The sequence below is a fragment of the Zophobas morio genome, unplaced genomic scaffold (genome assembly GCF_036711695.1).
Source record: "Zophobas morio isolate AGI-343-1 ecotype UQ-CSIRO unplaced genomic scaffold, CSIRO_AGI_Zmor_V1 ptg000022l, whole genome shotgun sequence".
NCBI lineage: Eukaryota > Metazoa > Arthropoda > Insecta > Coleoptera > Tenebrionidae > Zophobas > Zophobas morio.
Genome location: NW_026972127.1, coordinates 9,603,503 through 9,626,275, shown reverse-complemented (window position 1 = coordinate 9,626,275; position 22,773 = coordinate 9,603,503). Strand labels below are relative to the sequence as shown.

The window sequence follows — 22,773 nt, the reverse complement described above, 5'->3', positions numbered from 1 at the left end:
AATATTCCTGAAACACCTATATAAAATATGACAGCAAACGTTCCAGTAGTTTCGGATATTATCTGTTTAATAAATATCGACACCGACGACAGACATACGGAAACGGGAGACCCAATTTTTCATATTCTAGGGATCATTAAACGTCGACAAAATATAAAATAAGTCGTTAACTCAATGGACCCTATTAAAATACGGCGCTAGCTTACAGTAACAAATGATAATTTAAACTTTATACAGGGTGATGGAAAAATGAGCTCATTGGCACGTTGTAAAAAAAATCCAGCACCAAATTTTTAAAATATTAAACGTCAAAGTTGAATTAAGAATTAACTTCGTAATTTTGATTTGTTCTAATGAACTGCGTGTCTAATAGACAGTTAAATAACTAGTTTTTAATAATGTAATAACAATTTGTTAGAATACGATCCACAACGTAATTTTTGACAATTTTTATAGCAATTTTAGACCACACTGAATTCGCATTAAAAGATATCAGAATTACGATGTAAGTTATTATCTCATGTTTGTGTTATTATAATCTCCTGTCGTGGTAATATGTTTCAAATTAACACCTTATTTAGAAAGAGATTATTTCAGCACTGATTTTTTTATTTTCCAGTTACAGGAAAAATGAAAACTCTTATTGTAAATCATATGATAGGCAGTTCCATTAAAAATAGTCGGTGGTGGGGTCAACAGAAAAACAACGTAGGTACCTTGCGAAGCAGGCCGCTAGATACGAATAAATATATTTGTCTTCATCTTCTGTTACATAAATTATTGTTCTAACCATACAGCAAAACATCTTCATTTTTTAAGGTTATATTCGAGACAGAAAAATGTTGATCAGCAACGAAGTTGCAACAAGAACAAGAGCGCTCTCTCTTATTCCTACGGCAAACCAGCGGTCGTCAAACCGAAAGCGGCTTATTTATATGCTTTGTTTCGCGAAATTGCGACCAGACGATGATAACGGATGTGGACACGTTACGTTACGCTCCTTTATGAAAAATAAAACCACGGTCTGTGTATTTTATGCAACTGCAAAAATATGTTTGTAAAGTCTAAACAAATTTTGTCCTGCGGCAAATCCCAAATGCACGTTTGTTTAACGCAGAAAGCAAATAATTGCAGAATTAGTTTAAACAAATAATACGTAACGGTTTATTATCACACATATTCGTATCGTGTGAACAACGTAAACATCAGATATGAAATATTTAAAAATCCAACGTTATATGTTCTAGTCGCAGCACTTAAAGCTCACTTCACTCACTGTACATTTCACTATCACTAGGCTAATTGTATTAATTTCCTCTGATGTCAATTCGTTCATTTTACAAATATCATGGACTTAAACTTGCGAGAAGCCATCAGAGTACTAACGCCTGACTTTACGATAGGTCAAGGACGAACATAAAGATTCTCATTGACGAACGAAGAAACGTGTGTGCTCAAAAGAGCAAAAGTAGAGAGACGTTTCATTAAGCACTCTCTTGACAGTTTTATTGGCTAATCCATCGGACCTCGCGCTTAATGTTCTCGACAGATCCCCATCCACTACTTTAGTACTTTGCAGTAGCGTTGGAAATGTTCGGATGATCCTGATATTCGGATTGTACGGAATCGGATGAATGCAATATTCGTAATAATCATCCGGTTCCGAATTCGTACGTGAGCGTCCGATTTACCGAGTGGTCCGAGTACCCAGAGTCCGGATACCGACTCAGAATTCGCTTACGGTTACGTTTCTTTAGTACTGAACGCAAAGGGCCATTTGTGGAGTCCCCTAGCCCCTAGCGTTGGACCGTTGAGCCGATGAAAGAAAAATATTCTTGAGTAAAATGTCAAGATTATTTTAAATTTTCGATAATTTTTTTATAAAAATCGCTCGAGTTAGCGCAGCAAACGAGAAGAATTTGAAACAATTTGATTTTTCATATATTTGAATCTAAAAATTCATATTTCCGAACTTTCATCACATTAACAACGTACTTGTTAATAAAAATATTATCTATCTAAATTTTCATCCCTCGGTAATTCCGTATTCTCTTTCCGATTCCGAACGACAGTTGTCCGTGTTCCGTGTACCACTCTCGCGTAACATTTATTCCGAATCCGTTTCTTTCGGGCATATTCGGCTTCACCCGAATATTTCTGTATTCGGAATAAACGAATATTTTAATACGTACTCTCACATCACTACTTTGCAGGGGTTTCGTAAGACTTGACATGATCTGTCCGGTCATGGCAACCTAACATGTAAATCCATTCAGACTCTTTGATTATGTTATGTTGTTGATGTATTAGGAACGGGGTCTCTAGGCCCGGATTAATACTTTGAGAAGTCGATAGTTGGTTGAATGTAAATGTTACCACAGGCTCTGTTCTCTTGTAGCAAGACCCACTTTGTACACTTTGCTAATCCTTTACTAGAGTTTCCGATAATTATAATTGTTTGGGGATCAACAAGAATTTACGCATCATCATCGGCGGAACTTTATATACTTACTCAATAAATCGTTTCATAGTTCTTGTAGACTAATATAAAGTTGGACGTTACAACGCTGGTTCATGGAAAAAGTGCAATATAAATTTTCCAAAAGTTAATTTAAGGAAAGTACCTAATTCTAAATTTTTATTGTCGCCGTTTTGTTTCTAAAACTGAGTTAATACAAGTGTGTTTGAAAATTAATGTTATATTAATTATTTAGAACTGAAAAATTTACCTATAACGATTTCATAGTACAAAGTTACTATAACTTTGCATTTTCTTGACACTAACGCCATCTAACGGAATGCTTTTCCGTAACGTAGAAGGGTTCTACAATACTATTGATGTTTTAGTTTCTTTCAACTAATACTGAAAGTCCTGGCACTAAAATAAAATATTTGACTTTTTTCGTTGCACCTTATTTTTAATCGTGAAATATAAACCTTTAAATTTCTACTATTAAATCCAATCTACAATTTTTTTCTAATTTTAGCCGCCGCCTTTTCCATTAAAGAAGCTTTGTCTCTAATCATAAATCATAATGGAATTGTCCTACATTTTTATTGCAGGATAATTCTCTCGCATTTTAATTAGAATCAACAATTCTAGTTCTAACACCATTTACGACAATAAGCGTAAAATACGAGGCAATAAATTCACTTATTCAGGCTTAACTCATTTAGTAACAATATCTAAAGTTCTGTATGAGCATACCTAAGTCGTTAAATTATTAACGCTTCATAACTTGTCACTCGATATTTAAAATAGTTTATTTGCAGCAGTTACATTAATCTTAAACCTCGATCCACTTTGAGATGAAAATTGTCATTAGTTAAATTAATATCATCATGGACTCGAAACGGCACGACTATTTTATATTACATTTATGTGCTATTTTCCTAGAGCCCTAATTTTTCTTCTTTTGGTCCACATCCAAATTGAGATTTTTTTTCTACCATTGTTCACGTTAATGTATATCTATAATACCGGATTTCGCAGCCATGAATCAGGTCGCCTAGCTGGCGTCTCCTTTGCGAAAAGTAGCACAGGTAGTAATTCCAGTGTTAATCGTACGTCGTGTGTTGTAGCTATAATTGGTGCTAATGGACCCTTACCAGACTATTATCTACTTTTTTTTTACTTTTAACAACAACTGTATCTAAAAATTCTGCAAGTTTAAGATAATTTAGAAAAGAGAGGGCGGATGGGTGGGGCTAGTACCTAGTACCTGCTAAGATAAGGCTGATTTTGGAAAATGACATACCCTCTAAGAAAGGAGAGGGCGGGTGGGTGGGGCTAGTACTTGCTAAGATACGGCTGATTTTGGCAAATGAGATACCCTCAAAGAAAAGAGAGGGCGGGTGGGCGGGGCTAGTACCTGCTAAAACGAGGCTGATTTTGGCAAATGACATACCCTCTAAGAAAAGAGAGGGCGGGTGGGGGTGGGCCTAGAACCTGTTAAGACTGATTTTGGCAAATGACATATTGTCTAAGAAAATACAGGGCGAGCGGGCAGGGTTAGTACCTGCTAAGATAAGACTGATTTTAGCAAATGACGGAATTCATAATATCGTGAACTGGCGGAGGATCAAAATAATTTCTTACCTTAGGCAGTTATCACGTTAGTATCATCGTTATAATCGTTACATCACTGAGGCATTTCCTCGCAACGTTAAAGATTGATTACATCATCTGGACCTATTCTCTCACAACGTGGAAAATTACATCACCGAAACATTTCCTCGCAACGTTAAAGATTGATTACATCACCGAGACCTATTCTCTCGCAACGTGGAAAATTACATCACCGAGGCATTTCCTCGCAACATTAAAGGTTACATCATCGAGACCTATTTTCTCGCAACGCTAAAATTTACATCACCGAGACGCTTTTTTCCTCGCAACGATAATTGGATATTTTTGTGTTTATTTATCATGTGTTTTGTTTGGGATATGCTGGGGACAGTCCACCATATTATAAACTCTCAAAGCTAATTGTTTTAAGTAACCAATCACTTGGATCAAGACATAATTTAACATAATGTAAACTCTTTGTTTGAATCGTTGATAAAGTATAGCACATATTAATCTCATGTAATTTGTTAGCTTTGCAATTTTTCACCTCATTAAATTTTTCTTAATCTCACAATTTTAATTTCAGTAATTTTCTTTGATGTATAATTTAAATTGAACGTAAATTTCCATGCTCTTCAGTTTTAACCTCACGTAATATTTATATCTGCACAAGTTTTATTTTACACCAGATCTCTTTTTGTTTTTATAAATCTTTACTAGTTTTTTTTTTGTAAATATGTTGTTGATTGATGCTTCGATCATAAATTAGCTGATGTCCAATCTTAATCTCAATATTTTGTTGCTTAAAATTTCACAAGATTGTATGGCGAATTTAAATGTTGTTTACTGCTATTTTTGAACTTTACACTTGTTCAGTTGTAGTTTAACGTCAGAGTTACAGAAATTGAACATATAAATGGAATCGAGGTTAAATAACATAGAAACACGTGGCGGAAGCGGAGTGCGCGGTTTCTAGTCGAGCTGGCGAGATTTAGTACGTCATCTGCACAAAAGATGGAGAGTTAGAATATAATTCAGGGGCCGTTGAGATGACGTAATGCTGTCGGCTGGCTGATAGCCGGGACCCAACTGCGAATTTGCGACCGTAACGGCCTGTTCGTCTAGGCACTCTTGGGGATCGCTGGGCGACAGTGCTTGCGATAGATAGAATCACCGTTGTGGGTAGGAGAACAGCCAGGACCTGGAGCCCCAAACTCCGCTCGCGCTACAACGTCCCCCTATGGGTATTTTTGTTGTGTTCTAGAATGAAATTGACATAGTCGATCACTACACTCTTATACTGCTCTGATGCCGCTGCCGCTGCATAGTTTTTATTAAAACTCTTGTTGACTGCCATAATTTTAAATTTGTCGCCACACGTATGCAATAACTTGTGTATTTCCATCCAGTTACTTTAATTCAGATTTTGCTTTGTTTTTATTAAATTTGTGATTTTCAAATATCTGCATTGATTCAAAACGTTTAATTTGATTTCATTTAAAATTCATTCAAAGCTTTTTTTTTGTCAGTGGAGGAATAAATAAATCATTTAAATTTCATCCAAAGTTCAATAAGTTTTTTTTGGGGGGCTAAAAATACGATTGCGATTCGTCCCCCATTCGGCAGCCTGAGGGCAAGTCACGAGTCACCCTCAAACGCCGCTTTTTTTTTTGTCAGTGGAAGAATAAATAATTTTGTGTCCTCCATAAATTTTGTGTTTGATTTAGCTGTACTTTTCCAACCTTGGGGTCCACCATTTGCATCTGAACGCATACCGCCATTTTTCAAAAACACAACGTAGGGTTCCATTTTGTTAGACGATCACAGCCAAGGCCAAATTTTGAATTTTTCGCGGGCCTTTCGAACTTTTTCACATGTCAAGTTTAAGGCGGGACATTTGGGTTATCTCAACACTGTTTACAACAACAGCCCCCTTTATTGTTTTATTTAAGATAATATCGTACTTGGTCTATTTCTGTTCTTTTGTTAAATTAAACTTAATTCTGCGTTTATAGGTCTTCTTTTTTTACTAATTTGTACAACGGATGTCAATAGTGAATGGTTCTTTAATAAAACAACGACCACTAGTTAAATTAATAATTTTTAAAATGGTTTTGCGAAATTTTTCAGGGTGACCGGTTTTTTTGCCGGTCAGTGTATTTAAAAATATTCAAATATGTGTATCGATTTGATTTCATTTCTGAAAGCTGGAGACGACTTTTGAAATTGTGAAAATAAATTCTTTTATAGCTTATTTCAACCGTTTTTGCTTCTCAAGATTTTAAAGTGCACATGTCTAATTTAGACGAGACGTTTGGGTTAACCGAACATTTTCTTTCTAGGCAGTAACAGTTAGTTAACTCTTGGAAGAATTAGACATTTGTTACATTTCACCTCCGTCTAATAATTGCGTGTTGATGTTTCCTGGAGGCGTTAGACACCTACAACATATCACCGGCTTGTTTATGATTTTTTCATCAAACGAAACTGTAATAAGGAAAGTTAGAAAGAATCAAAACCAAAAAAGTAATTAATATGAAATTTTATCTAAAAGATTTCCAGTAACTAGGACAGAGAAAAGAGACCTTAATAGCTCTTTAGGAACCTCTACGCATGCAAAAAATCATCACAATCTGGAAATGAAGACCATAACGATGATTTATTTTTAATAATTTTTATTCATTTATTTATCTTATCTATAATTTCCTGCCATGAATATATCTACATATTTTAGCAAATACGTGCTTTGATATTATTAATCTAGACTATATCTTGCTTAACCTACATCGTATAAATTTTCTTCTGCACAAAATCAGCAATTATTTAAGGTAAAATTGTAACATTGAATAATACACTGAACTGTACATATTTAATAAAATATTGTAGAAATTCTTCCCGTCAAACGATACACAATTTTTATTTTCTAGAAGCTTTCGCCATCTAGCGGAAGAGTTTCTCGCAATAAAGAAGACCACTGTAATATTATACACATCCTGTTTTTAAATAATGGTAGATAAAATAAATCTTATTGTCTCATAGGAATTTTAACATTAACCAAACAAGCAAAGAATCTAAAAAAATACCGATTTACACGTATTACTCTTAATAATAGAACACGCTGTGTTACCGTGAAATCTAATCAGTTTATCAGAAATATGAAATCATGTGTTAAATGTACGTGGGTGTAACTGCTCTTGTAGAAAAATACCATATGTAGAAAAAATTATTCGTAAATCTTCTTTACTATTTTGGAAAAAATATCTTTGACATATCAAATTATGTATCGATTAACATCTTTGGGAAACTATAATACGTTCTATAAGTTATAAGGTCAGGAGCAGCGCTCGCTCTCGCTAGCTCACAGCTTGATTGATTTAAATAAAGCTTGAAAAATAAGATATTTGCAGAATCAAACGTAACTTTTCTAACTTCAGTTGCAGTTTAAAAAACAGGTACAAACATGCGTGTTAAAAAAACAACAAATTTAAATTTTTATTATTTAGATAATAAAGAGAACATTAAAAGAGTAAAATTACGTCATACATGTAAGTGTTAAGTAGTACTACGTTTTACAAAAACATGTAACACAAGAGATTCTTCTGATAAGCGTAACCGCAAAACAACCAAAATTACAGAAGTCGTTAAACGATTAATGTTATAACTGAAGTACTTATATATCATTATATCTGTACACATTTGAAACTATCAAAAACATTATCCATTCTATATATATACACAATCCAATAAAAATATTAAAACTTAAATGTACATCATGCATATTCTGAAAAAACGTAGGTATAACCATATACATATATCTATGCTTACATACTACGTAACTGAGGTACTAAAATCTTTGGATAATCAAATCACACCACAATCTACACATTTAATAGATTGGTACAAAATCCTTTGAATTATACAAAATGTTCAATAAAAACTCCCTCGCAGTTAGCTATGAATTTCTGCGATGTAGCTTTGATTGAACTTCACATATAAATGTATGTAAATACAAAAAAGAGAGAGATAGAAAATTGACTTACAGCAAACCCGTAAATTACTTTTCGCCTATTTATTCTAATAATCTCAATGACATAATTTCAAATATTAATTAACATTAACCCCACACAGCTTTCAGTCATCTAACTTTTAAAGTCAGAAACTGTGCAGCCGTAGAAAATTAATTATGGTTTGTGGAGTGCAATTTTAAATATAATTCCAAGGCTGCTCAACACACTAACAATAACTTCCGCGCTTATCTTTCGACAATCCTCTTTGGTTTACCTTCCAATATCTACTTACTTAGTAAGCGTTGCGAGTGACGACGTCTGCGTCGCCGCCGAAGAAACCAGCGAAATTTTTCGCAATTTTTGCAGTCCTATTTTCGTCTGAAACTTCTTGAAAATCCTCTTCTTGAGAATAAATATCGCAAATATGAACACCCCTTGCAAACAGTTAAACGTGTCCCAAATTATTTCGATAATCGCGGTGGTGTCGTCTTTTTTGAAGTCGTAGAAAGTCGAAACCACCTCGAACAGGAAGGATATTCCCATGATAAAGAACAGCTTCAACAACAACCCAAACCTATGACGCAAAACATGAATTTCTGAAAGTTATGTGTTAGGATTGTGTAAACTTACCTGTCACGGAATTTATTAAACTTCTGCCACTTCTCGCCTTTCATGAGGTGGGTGTCATTCATTTTGTTGATCTCTTTTTTAACTTGTAGGCAATAGATTGCGGTTTTGACGAAGAGGATTAGGTTGCAGAGGGTCATGATGGCGAAAGGCACCGTCGAAAATAAAAATTGCGCATAATTGCCATCACCTGGAAAATCAAACTGTATTTTCTTTGTTGTCTAATTTTTATTCTCACCTTTGTACAAGAAGCACTTTTCCTCTTTTATTATAATCTGTAACTCAAATGGCATTACGTTCGTGTGGTAGAAAATTATCGGAAGAATCGTCAGAAATAGTGGAGTCCCCCATCCATGTAAACAATACAGCAAAAATCTTTTCAGATCTTTTCCTCTATGTTGTCGGCTTGAGAAAGATTTCGAGGATCTGTAAAAGGAAACTTACTCAAAATAACACGACACGTCAGAAGTGTAAAGGCCATGATCTATTTTCAGTATAACAATACGTTAGCGAATTTTTGATAAATATTATTACTTGCTCATCGTCACAACACGTCATTTTTTATTTATTTATTTTAAAAATAAGTTCGCGGTTCTCGGTTTATCATACCTCATCGGGCTCTTTGTGCTTTCAGAACTTGACGAAAATTCGCAATTTCGACGGAATTATCTGAAACGGGCTTAGTTCCACCCAATTAATGCGCAATTATTAGACGGATGATTATAGCGCAATATGTCCTTTGAAAGCCACGTTATTGAGATAAATTTTATTATTCCAGTGACATGTATGCGTTGGAATTATACCCGGAGAGAAAACTCATTCGTGTAATTGCCATTTTACTTTTATTTTTTGCAAAAAGGATCGTCTATCACTATTATGAAAGCTTGATTAAAGTAGGCGTCGACCGTATATCAATGCTTTTATGCAAATAGTGCGATACTCACCCAAAAGTACAATAAATATCAATGCACATGACATTCATCCAGGTGATTACTGCCAACGTTAGGTAGAAAATCACGAAAGCTAAAAAAAAAAAGAAAATGTATGTAAATTTAAGCAAATTAAAGCAACTTGTGGTTGAAAAGAGTTATGTTAGAGGAATAAAAACATTGGCGCATCACTTAATTATTACATGGAATAGTTATGAAACTTACTCATGTAATCAAAATATTGGATAATCCACAAAAAAAAAACAATATAAATAATAATTTTTTACCACGTAAAATCCACTCCCATAACATTTTACTCTCTTCTTTGCCAGAATTAAATTGTATTTGCTTAGCAAACTTAAGGTGACGTCATCAAGTTTTTGGAAGGGAATAAATCCAGCTTTATTTTAACTTACCAATCACTTTACAAATCACAGCACCTTTCTCCGGCCGTTTTGTGTTTAAACCAAAGTAGCTCAGCAAAAGAAGCGCCAGGAAAGACGCCGAACAATAGCTGATCAGTATTTTCCCAAACAGCGTCCTCTTCTCGTCCGAAATGCAGTAGTAGATGATAGTTAAAGCCAGAAAGAAACACGATATAGCCATCGCAATTCCGGTGTAAACAAATTTAATTTGCTGCTGATGAGGAAACCCTCGAAAGAAGAGGTAAGCGTTGAGCTTCGGTTTAGTAGCATGTTCGGTACAATATTCTTTTTGGTCGATGTCGTAGTGTCTTGTAACATTGATTTTTCCTAAACTTTCATCGATTTCTCGGACTATAAAAGTTCCTCTGGAGTCTAAACGAAAAGCGGATTTTCCAGGACCGAGGGCGTATACGTGTATTTCGGGCCAGTCGTGAATTATGGCGAAAGGATCTGTAAAAAAATAAATAATGTGGTGTTTACACAACATAACAAAAAATTTTTGGAGAATTTAGATCTTCAAGGTTAACGTAAATTATACGTCTATAAAATAGTTAACAGACACAGACGGAAACAAGAAACCTGAGTTTATGTGAGTCGTGAAACGCCATGATATTAGACATTCGCTAAAGCCATCATTCGGAAAGTAAAAAGGGATCGTTAAAGACACTATTAAGACAACGAGTTTATTAGACAAACTAATTTCGTTTGATAGCCAGTAATGAGTTAATATAACTAGAGCTATTATTCTTTACGGGTAATGTAATTCCCACACAAGGTTGAAACAAATTACCTATTTTAAAGGAAAAAAATAAGATTCCGTGATATGTTCTATGAAGTGTGAGGAGTTAAATATGACATTGTGTGAAACTACAAACCATCGTGTCACATTCACAGATTTTTATCATTTGTTCAGTTAACTGAATCGTGGGCGAATTTTATTAAAGTAGACTTTAGATGGTTACTAGAAGTATTAATTAGGATAAACATAATTTCACACGCAACTTGTTATTAATGAGATTACTAAAAATACTTTTTGTGATTTTTGCATAAAGTATTTAATTAAGCACATTAAAAAGATTGCAAACTCTGCAGAAACACCCTTTCTCATTTCCGTAAGAGCTTTCATATCTATGAACAATTACCATGGTCAGTTTTTCAGTATTACGAATGGGTCTGGAAATTGTTTCATCAATTTTAATTTTCTATTAGCTGCTAAAAGCTAATTAATTTGATTGTAAGTTAAATACACAATTGAGTTCTATGAGACACAAACGTATAATTTTAATAAAAAATTTGGTGTTTTGTGGGAAACCCATTCGACTTCAGTCATGCTTTTTAAAATATTTTTCCTCATTTTTTACCCGTTCAAGGTTTTTCCCACAATATTATATGTTGACTGCTTGAAAAATAAAACACGAACATCTTCTAAGTTAATGTTAATATATTTTATATTAAATGATTTATTGATTGTAAGTACACTGGTATTTTTATCATCTCCATTTAGATTATTCACGTTATTTCCAACTAGGATTAAAAGTACAGAATCTACTTGTGTCTAAAATAATCCAAGAAATAAGTAGTAATTTTTTGAAATACCCTTGTGATTAATTCTAAAAAATAAAAGTTAACTACAGACCCCAAAGATTCTTCGAAATTCGTGTAAAAGTAGAACACAACGGTTCCCTGAGATACTTTAAAAACACCAGGAACCACAGAAATCCTATCGAAAAATAAACGACCAGGGACCCTCGAGATTCTTTCAAATTCTTTCGAAAATAAAACAGTAGAGACCCTTGAACTTCTTGCATATTCTTGTAAAAATAGAAAAACCAGAGTCACCCGAGAATTTTTAAAATTCTTTCAAAAATTAAACAACAGTGGCTCCGGAAATTCTTAGAAATTCGTCTAAAAATAGAACACCATGTGTCCTTGAAATTCTTTCAAATTTTTTCAAAAATAAAACAACAGTGGTCCCAAAGATCCTTTCAAACACTGGTCCAGGACCCTTTAGATGCTTTCAAATTCTTCTAAATCTAGAACACCAGCGCCCTCCCCACCCCCTCAATTTCTTTGAAAATAAAACAACAATGGACCTAGAGATGCTTTCAAATTCTTCGAACAATAGAACATCTGGGTCCGAAATGTGCTTTCAAATTCTTGTAAAAATAAAACACCATGAGTCGCTGAAATCCTTTCAAACTCTCCTAAAAATAAACATCATGGTCCTTCAACATTCTTCCAAGATCTTTCAAAAACAGAGCAACAGGGACCCCAGAGATTTTGGGAAATCCTTTAAAAAATAGAAAAAGTGGGATTCTTTCAAATTCTTTAAAAATATAGAACAGTGGCTCCGAAAATTCTTCCAAATTCGTCCAACAATACTAACTCAAGTTCTTGAAAATAATAGAACACAAAGGATCCCCAAGATTATTTCTTGTTCTTCTAAAAATAAAGCACTAGGAACCCTAGATTCCCTCAAATTGTTCTAAACATAGAACACCAGGACCTTCCCCAGTCCCAATTTCTTTGAAAATAAAAGAAGAGTGACCCCAGAGCCTCTTTCAAATTTTTCGAACAATAGAACATCTAGGCCTCCAAGATGCTTTCAAATTCTTGAAACAATAGAACATCTGGGCCCCCAAGGTGCTTTAAAATTCTTGTAAAAATAAAACACCATGGGTCCCTGAAATTCTTTCAAATTGTCCTAAAAATAGAACATCATGGCCCTTCAACTTTCTTTCAAGATCTTTCAAAAATACAAAAACTTGGGGCCCTCGAGAATTTTTGAAATTCTTAAAAAAATAAAACAGTGGCTACCAAAATTCCTCCAAACTCGTCCAACAATACTAACTCAAGGTTCTTTCAAATTCTTGAAAATAATAGAACACAAAGAATCCCCGAAATTATTTCTTGTTCTTCTAAAAATAAAACACTAGGAACCCTAGATTCCCTCAAATTGTTCTAAACATAGAACACCAGGACCCTCCCTTGTCCCAATTTCTTTGAAAATAAAACAAGAGTGACCCCAGAGCCTCTTTCAAATTCTTCGAACAATAGAACATCCAGGCCCCAAGATGCTTTCAAATTCTTATAAAAATAGAACACCAAGAACCCCCAGATTTTTTTCAAATTCTCCTAAAAATGGAACACCACGAACGCGAGATTTTTGAAAATTCTTTCAAAAATAAAACAACAGTGGCCACAGAGATTTTTTCAAATTCTTCTAGCAGTAGAACACTGGTCCAGGGTCCTGGACGTTCTTTGAAATTGTTGGAAATAATAGATAACAAATGGTTTCAAATTCTTCTAAATCTAGAACACCAACACCCTCCCCCCAATTCCTTTAAAAATAAAACAATAGTAGCCCCAAAGATGCGTTCAAATTCTTGTAAAAACAAAACACCATGGGTCCCTGAAATTCTTTCAAATTGTCCTAAAAATAGAACATCATGGCCCTTCAACTTTCTTTCAAGATCTTTCAAAAATACAAAAACTTGGGGCCCTCGAGAATCTTTGAAATTCTTAAAAAAATAAAACAGTGGCTTCCAAAATTCCTCCAAATTCGTCCAACAATACTAACTCAAGGTTCTTTCAAATTCTTGAAAATAATAGAACACAAAGGATCCCCGAGATTATTTCTTGTTCTTCTAAAAATAAAACACTAGGAACCCTAGATTCCCTCAAATTGTTCTTAACATAGAACACCCCCCCTCCCAATTCCTTTGAAAATAAAACAAGAGTGACCCCAGAGCCTCTTTCAAATTCTTCGAACAATAGAACATCCAGGCCACCAAGATGTTTTCAAATTCCTATAAAAATAGAACACTTAGAATCCCCGAGATTTTTTTGAAATTCTGCTAGAAATGGAACACCACGAACGCGAGATTTTTTTAAATTCTTTCCAAAATAAAACAACAGTGGCCCCAGAGATTTTTTCAAATTCTTCTAGCAATAGAACACTGGTCCAGGAGCCTGGACGATCTTTCAAATTGTTGGAAATAATAGAACACAAAGGGCCCACGAAATGGTTTCAAATTCTTATAAATCTAGAACACCAGCACCCTTCTCCCCAATTCCTTTAAAAATAAAACACCATGGGTCCCTGAAATTCTTTCAAATTGTTCTAAAAATAGAACATCATGGCCCTTCAACATTCTTTCAAAATCTTTCAAAAATAGAAAAACTTGGGGCCCTCGAGAGTCTTTCTTCTTAAAAAAAATAAAACAGTGGCTCCCAAAATTCCTCCAAATTCGTCCAACAATATAACCCAGGATGCTGGAGATTCTTTCAAATTGTTGAAAATAATAGAACACCAGTGCCCTCCCTTCCCCCCAATTCCTTTAAAAATAAAACAACACTGGCTCAAGAGATTCTTTCAAATTCTTCGAACATCCGGACCCACACAATATTTTCAAATTCTTGTAAAAATAAAATACTATAGGTTCATGAAATTATTTCAAATTGTCATAAAAATAGGACATCGTGGCTCTTCAACATTCTTTCAAGATCTTTCAAAAATTGGAACAACAGAAACCATAAAGATTCTTGGAGATCCTTTAAAAAATACAAAGGATCACCGAGATTATTTCATGTTCTTCTAAAAATGAAACACTAGGAACTCTAGATTCTTTCAAATTCTTCTAAATATAGAACACTAACGCTCTGTTAACAAAACAACAATGGTCCAAGAGATTCTTTTAAATTCTACGAACAATAGAACATCTAGGCCCCCAAGATGCTTTCAAATTCTCATAATAATAAAACACTAGGAATGTCTGAGATTCTTTCAAATACTCCTAAAAATGGAACACCACGAACCCTAGATTTTTGAAAATTCTTTCAAAAATAAAATAACAGTGGCCCCAGAGATTTTTTTCAAATTCTTCTAGCAATAGAACACTGGTCGTGCTTTCAAATTCTTGAAAATAATAGAACACAAAGGTCCCAGAAATTATTTCATGTTCTTCTAAAAATAAAACACTAGCAACTCCAGATTCCCTTGAAATTCTTCTAAATAAAGAACACCAGCGCCCTCCCCCCTCCAATTTCTTTAAAAATAAAAGAAGAGTGCCCCAGACACTCTTTCAAACTCTTCAAACAATAGAACATCCAGGCCCTCAAAAAGCTTTCAAATTCCTGTAAAAATAAAATACAGGAATCCCCGAGATTCTTTCAAATTCTTCTAAAAATGGAAGACCACGGGCCCGGGATTTTTGAAAATTCTTTCAAAAATAAAACAACAGTGACTCCGGAGATTCTATCAAATTCTTCTAAAACACCCACCCAAGGCTTCGTATATTCTTTCAAATTATTCTACAAATAGAACACCAACACCTCAGTAGCAAATACCTTCAAATCCTTTCAAAAATAAAACAACAGTGGCCTCCGATATTATAGAACACGCCCCCCCCCCAGATTTTTAAAAATTCTTTCAAAAATAAGACAGAACTGGCCCCCGATATTCTTTCAAATTCTTGTAAAAATAAAACACCTCCGAAATTCTCTCAAATTATATATTTCAAAAATAAAATATCAGAGGCAACAGGAGATTCTTGGAGATTCTTCTAAAAATAGAAAAACCTTTAAAATCCTTCCAAAAATAAAACAACAATGGCCAGATTATTTCAAATTCGTATAACAATAAAACCCTCAGCGCTACCCAGGTTCTTTCAAATTCTTGTAAAAATAAAACACCACACTTTCGAAGACAGAACATGATGTGAATTCCTGTAAAAATAAAACACCTCCAAAATTCTTTCAAATTCTTATAAAAAGACCACCACGGGCCTCCGAGATTTTTTCAAATTATTTCAAAAATAAAACACCAGAGACACCCGGAGTTTCTTGAAAATTCTTCTAAAAATAGAAAAACTAAAGGCCCGTTAAAATTTTTTCAAAAATAAAGTAACAGTGGTTCCACAGAGTCTTTCAAATTCTTCTAGAAAAAGACCATCAGCGGTTTTGCTACCTTATTTAAATATTCAGTGTTATTCCAATTCCAATTAGGATGGTGTTCTTTTTTAAAAGGTCATCATCTATTAATGAGTGTTATATTTTGACCATATTGCCAAAATTTAAAAAACTGTGAAAACAATCCGAGTAACAAGTAATAATTTTTTGAGACACCACAGTGATTAATTCCATAAAATAAAAGTTGTCTAAAGATGAATATATTTTTCAATAGATATTTAGCTAACAATTTTTGTGAATGACGTCACCAACTTTCTCGAGGGAATCGTTACTACATTTTAATTTCTAATTCAATATTAATGTATTGCTAACATTTCGATAAACTTGGTTATGTAATGTTGGGGACAATTTGTAAAATTCGGAAAGACCTAATAAGAAACGCTAAAACACAAATTCGTAAAAAATTAACCCAGACGCCCTGACCTTTAACATGATGCTTATTATTGCAGTGTTTTTCGAACCTTGATTATACGAAACATTGTAAACAGACTGCACGTTGGTCGTTCACTTTCTAATATTATTGGAGGCCTTGGTTATAAATTCTCTTCACTTTGGTAATATTTACTATTTTTAAATGTTTCTTATTTAAGCAATTACTCGAAGAAAACAAAAATAGTGGTAATTGTCGCAATAACTTTTCCCACCGAATATAAAGTGCCACACATACCAATAAAACCACTAAAACTCAAATATAAAAACACTTGTTTCAAAGGAAGTTTATCCAAAGAATAGCGAAACTTTCTATTGAAACAAGAATTATAGCGATGGATAGCAAACATACATCAATCGTTTTAGAAATTCATCACACCACCAAGAATAAACTCCGAAATCTGTAATTATTTTATTTGTTATAAATAGAATTTGGTTTACCGAATCCATAATAATAATAAAGTGAACTGTTTCTAATATTAAAATAGAATAGAAGAATTAATCACTGCAACTACTTCTCGTGTGAAACTTATGTAACTTTCCTTAGATCACTGGATCTTAAACAAACCGCACTACCATTATTTGCTATGGTAATAAACATCGCAAAAGTTAATATGCATATCGATGCCCTTGACGCTTGAAAATAGAGGAAAGTGTAATATCTGATTACACGTTAGATACCTACATGACTAAATAAACCCACTATTTCATTTAAATTCCAAAAGACTGATATAAATAGCTTTGTAGGTATATATTTAGTGAAGAAAACACATACAAGAAAGACGAGGTGTAATATATTATGACATGTTTTGACAATTTGTGTATAAAAAAAATAATCAAGGTCGAATCACCTAATTGACCTGTTCTCAGAAAAAATAGCGTTCCAACGTATTGAATAAAAAAAAATTAAAGTTGTGTTGTATATTTTGAAAAATCAGAACGCATATTGCAGCAATCTACTCTCAATGTATAAATAAAACACAGTGCAGCCAAAATATGGTATCTGCAGAAAAAACTTTGTTTATATTGAAGAGAATGGGTCAAGGAATGTACGTCAAAATCTTTTGTTGTGTGTTAATCAAGATAAGAATGTTATAAACCAAACTAACTTCCCAGTCTTTCCATAAAGAATAATAAATCGTCTATCCCGGAGATTTAATTCAGTGTTGAGTAACTTTACACTATCCCTGTTTTAATTTAGAACTGGCGATAAATTAAAAATTTTTTTTGAACCGTCTTAAAAATCAAGTTTTTCAGCTTCCACCAGCAATGCTAAAACAATGTAACTAAAACTATTGTTAGTAACAATATTTTTGCCTGAAGTAGTGAAATGAAAGTAAACTGATTATGGTTTTTTACAACTAACTACAAACACAAAACATTGTACCTTGTCATATTAATTTTCTCTAATATTTTTGTAGATAGAAAGTTTTGTTTTGGTTGTCACAATGTTAGGGCTACTCGGATTCCTGGTCAATGAACTGTGGAACATTCACTGCAATTTGCGTTTAAATAGTTTGTCAATGAATAATGCAAATTTCACCGCTTCTCTTCAAAATCATAATTACTATTTCAGGAATTTAAGATTTCTAAAATGTGTCATTTTCGATAAAATTTCGTTTTAAGTCATATATTGACCAGCTAGTAGGTACTATATAGTACCACAAAAGAAGCAATTAAATTACTTATTTTTCACATATATAATTGTATTCAAAATCGAAGTGTCAACAAATAGCTCCGAAATTGACACTGTACAATGTACATACAGTAGAGTCCGCCAAATAGTGAACACTGACTTTCTATTTCTAAAAGTCCCTAATAAACAGCTTACAAGCGACTGTAAATTATCATTACTATAATCCTAAGCGATTTACTGGTGGCTTCAAATAAACAGAAAATCAATGTTCAGTATTTGACGGACTCTACTTTAAGTTGTTAAGATCAATTTTTAACAAACTTCTTTTTTTTTTTTAATTTTTTTAATTTTTGAAAACTTTCTTTGAACGTCAAAAAACAGCAGAGGACCCTGAGATTCTTCAAAATTATTTAAAAAACAAAACACCAGAGGCTCTCGGAATCTTTCAAATTTATCGTATATTAATTTTGCTAAAAAGCTTATATTTCGTATATCTTGTTGTATTCGAAATCATAATATACAACTATCTGCGAAACGGACATTGTAAAATAGAGTCCGCCAAATAATGAAGATTGACTTGCTGTCCCAAAACTGCTTATTGGCTGTAAATTATCATTACCATAATCATAAGCGCCTTATTGTCAGCTTCAAATATACAGAAAGCCAATGTTCATTATCTGACGAACTCTAGTGTAAGCTCTTATAGGCATTGATAATAATATTAATTTTTGAACAACTTCTGTTCTTTGAATTTTTGAAAACTTTCTTTGAACATCAAAAACGTAACCAGAGAAAGCACACTATAATATTCCAAAGTCTCTATAATTTAAAATATACAGGGTGAGCCACTAAGCGCACGCTCATTCATTATTATTTAATAAAGATAATAATAGGAAAAAAGTTAGACCCAAATTATACGTTTTTGTGAATAACATACATTGAAAGTATATTCGACTATACAGGAGGTTTTATAGTTTTTCATATTCTTTTTAGCCTTTTTCTAGCCTTTATAACCAAAGTTTATCTTTAACACTTCGATTAAACTTTTCCACGTTATTCCAATTTTTTTGAATTTGTTATTTATGTAAGGCTTCGCAAAAAACATCGTAATAACGGTATCAATTAAATAAAGTTTTGACATACAGTATGTTTAAAATAAAAATTTTAAACTTACTTTCAAACATCGATTTTTCAGTTACTTCAAATTGAACACCCTGTATTTTGTTACTGCGTCTTACTCTATTTTTGTTCGCTTTCTTTCAAAATTTCAGTGTGTCCTTTAAAAAGCAAAAACTCACAATAACTATCAACTTTAAATAGTACAAAAAATACTTGACAAAAACAGAACCAAATCAGAATGGGATGCAATAATAACATACAGGGTGTTATAATTTAATTTTTTCAATAAACACACCAAAGGTGCACGGTTTTTGAGGACTATACTTTAAAATGATTTTTAATTATACTGAGTGTTCAGTTTTTAAGGCCTAACACACAACATAGTTTTATTAAATGAAATACCCTATATATTTTTACATATTATCATTATCACAGTTTATTTTTGAATTTTAGATGCGTCGTTGCCACTTTTATCCAATTTTCTAGAAAGTATTTGCCAACGAAGTAAGGGTAATTAAATCAAATTTTAATATACAGTGTGTTTATAAAAAAAACTATTTTTCTGTATTTTATTACAGTATCTTACTCTATTTTTTGTTATCATGAAAAATACGTCACAAAAAAAGAAAACATAAATTTAAATAAGGTGCAATAATAAATTACAGGGTGTTTTATTTGAAAAAACTGAAACATCGATATTATATTTTTTCATAAAAACTGTGTATATGAAGATTTAACACACAATAAAGCACGCATCTTTATTTATGTCTCTAGAAAATATTGTAACACAGATTTTACAAATAACCCTACTGCGATTATTTTTGTAAATCCTTCTATTGCTAAAAATAAAAAAAAATGGAGCAACGTGTCAATGTCGCATCGGAATTTCAAAAATTGCAGCCTAAGAAGAAGTCAATTAAAATATGTAAAAATATATAGGGTGTTTAATTTAAGAAAACTAAGTTATGTGGTACGCCTTAAAAACGGAACATTTTGTTTAGTTAAAATAATTTTAGAATAAAGTCCTCGAAGAACCGTACAACTATGGTCGTCGACTTTTTTTTATTTCTAATAATTAATGACATCTCGAGGAACGCGCTTAGTGGTTCACCCTGTATATAAATTGAACACAATAAAACTAATCTTTTCTACAAACAGTGACATTGAGAAACTGACAAAGTTATTTAAAAAAATATATATTTGTTTATTGTATAAAATTATTCAAACCGAACTTAAGTCAATTCGTAAGCATAACCGAAACTGTCTGTTTCCAGAGGTGATCCAAGTTCATTGCAAATAAGTTCACACATTTTTTTTATTTTTGTGAACAGATGTACATAGAATAATTAATCTTTCATCAAAGAAAATTAAAATAATAAATTTAAAAAAATGTACGCCTACTGAAGCTACGTTTTCCATATGTTTTTGAATTACGTCATTAGTTTCTTTAATATAAAGCAGATATATATTACGCAATTGTCCAGATTTCCTGGAATGGTTCGATTAAGTGCCGAAATTTTCAGTCAACAGCTAATTTTTTACGGAAATTAAACGACCTGTTTTGAGCTAAGCGATAAAATAATTTTTTAAAGCCAACTCAAGACACGATACTTTTTGAATTCATATTAACAACCTTCTGGACCATTTATAGAGATAATAAAAAAATATGTTATATAAGTTTGATTTGATTTAGAGAGACTGTAAAATTATTCTTGGTTTTAACGACGGTTACATCTGCAGGAAATGCAATTTCAAGTCCAATCAAGTAATCACATAGTAATTAAGCTTCCTACTCAAACGGGCAATTTATTATGAAACTTTTTTAAAGTCAGTGCAGATGACATTCTTTAACAAAATTTAAATATTCGAATTCTATGTAGCCACATCTCGCATTTTTTTTTTTTTTTTAATTAAACGCATGACAATGATTATCATTTCCATTAAAACATGAAACCAGATTGTGTGGTATATTGTTCAAACAAACAATACGAGTAAATATTTTAGTCACACAGAAACAGTGAATGAATACGATTAAAATCGAACAGTCTCTATGTAACAAAAAACAAGGAAATCCCTTAAACTGTATTATTCATACCATCGCGTCATAATTTAGAACCACAATCTTACAACACCAATTCATTGACTAATTTAATAAAACCGCTACTCCCTGAAGTAGAAGAAACTAATTTACAACAATAGTCAATAAAAAGTGCCGCGGTTTGGCATTATTTGACGTTCCAAATACCTAATTTTCCACAGTCGAAAATAATGATTTACCATTAACATTGTCCACTTCATTTGCGTACGGAGACAGATCCAATCCATGGGCAAAAGTGTACCTACAGTGCGACCCATTGATGAAACTTTGCCCGTCAAGACAGCACTTGCGGATGCATCTAATTTTATCACAAACATCGTAACTACTATGACAAACCCTCACGACGAACAAATTGTTTTGATCTTTATCGACGCAGTATTGTCCACTGGCATCTTTAGTCTTTTTGTACTTAGTAATAGCGTCAATTACCAAATCGTGGGTATTTACCCGGACGTCGGCAATTATCTTGCACTCCCGAAGCCCAACTTTGACAAAACTTTCTCTAAAGAAAGTTGGCAGTTCGTTTTCGGACTTAACACAGCCATGAGAAGTGCTATTGTAGAAATAGTTGAGTGGACAACATTTAGAATACACCGGAACGTCCAGTTCTTCCACTTTAACTAAGTCGCTTCCACTGACGTTAAAAAGACCGACTGTCTTTTCGACATCGATACATAGACCTTCTTCTTTGGCACCCACAAAATTAGTCCTGTTGGTGACAAATTGAGTCGTTTTATTCTCATCTTCGACACACAAAAATGTGGATTGGAATTCTTCTAAATGACTCTCACTATCACAGCACTTCGGATACAAATAGTCCACGCTTACACAGTTCCGAACTGTTAACAACACTAGTAAAAGTCGCAGCATGGTGAAATATTCAAGTTGTGTTACATGATGTTGCTTTGTGAGAATCCCCGACAGAACTGCCGAAGCCGAAGTCTCGCTTGGGCTCACACAATGTTGGGACTAGGATGTCCGTAAACACCTCTCTTTCATCTGATTGTGCGTGATATAGTAACACGGTTCTACTCAAGAATTATTTTCAGTTTTTTTTTTAAAGAATCGTCATTCTGAATAAGCACGAATGGCGTAAAACCTGTTCAATGGCATTGGAAAAGACTACACAAAATAGCCGCAGGAATTCCCACGAGGTTGTGTCATAATTTCATAATATTGTTCTTGTTGTATCGACTATAATGTGCGGTATCAGATTTAATAAACTCCGTTGTCTCGTGTGTTCGCGGTATATAAATGTTTGGAATGGAATTAAAGTGCAATTAAATATTAATAGCCTGCTAAATTCAGCTACTGAATAATTACACCGTTTCGGTTTGCGAATATAATGAAGACATCAAACACAAATAATCATAAATATTCCTATGTCAGGGTACTGTTAATAACGCTTAATTGGTTCCCGTTGCCTTGAAAGCGAAGAAGACGACACATGTTGGACCGAACATG

General features: G+C 33.2%; 1 protein-coding gene across 1 annotated transcript; it reads right to left on the bottom strand.

Annotated features, from left to right (window-relative positions):
- Nucleotides 1–7,811: 7,811 nt before the first annotated feature.
- LOC135133535 (G-protein coupled receptor Mth-like) lies at nt 7,812–22,332 on the bottom strand. Its single transcript, XM_064061983.1, has 6 exons — nt 21,489–22,332; nt 10,049–10,507; nt 9,648–9,726; nt 8,942–9,129; nt 8,707–8,893; nt 7,812–8,650 (listed from the first exon to the last, which is right to left on the bottom strand). Exons 1-6 carry the CDS (start codon nt 22,177–22,179, stop codon nt 8,365–8,367), a joined length of 1,890 nt encoding a protein of 629 aa, XP_063918053.1. The 5' UTR covers nt 22,180–22,332; the 3' UTR covers nt 7,812–8,364.
- Between the last annotated feature and the right edge of the window lie 441 nt (nt 22,333–22,773).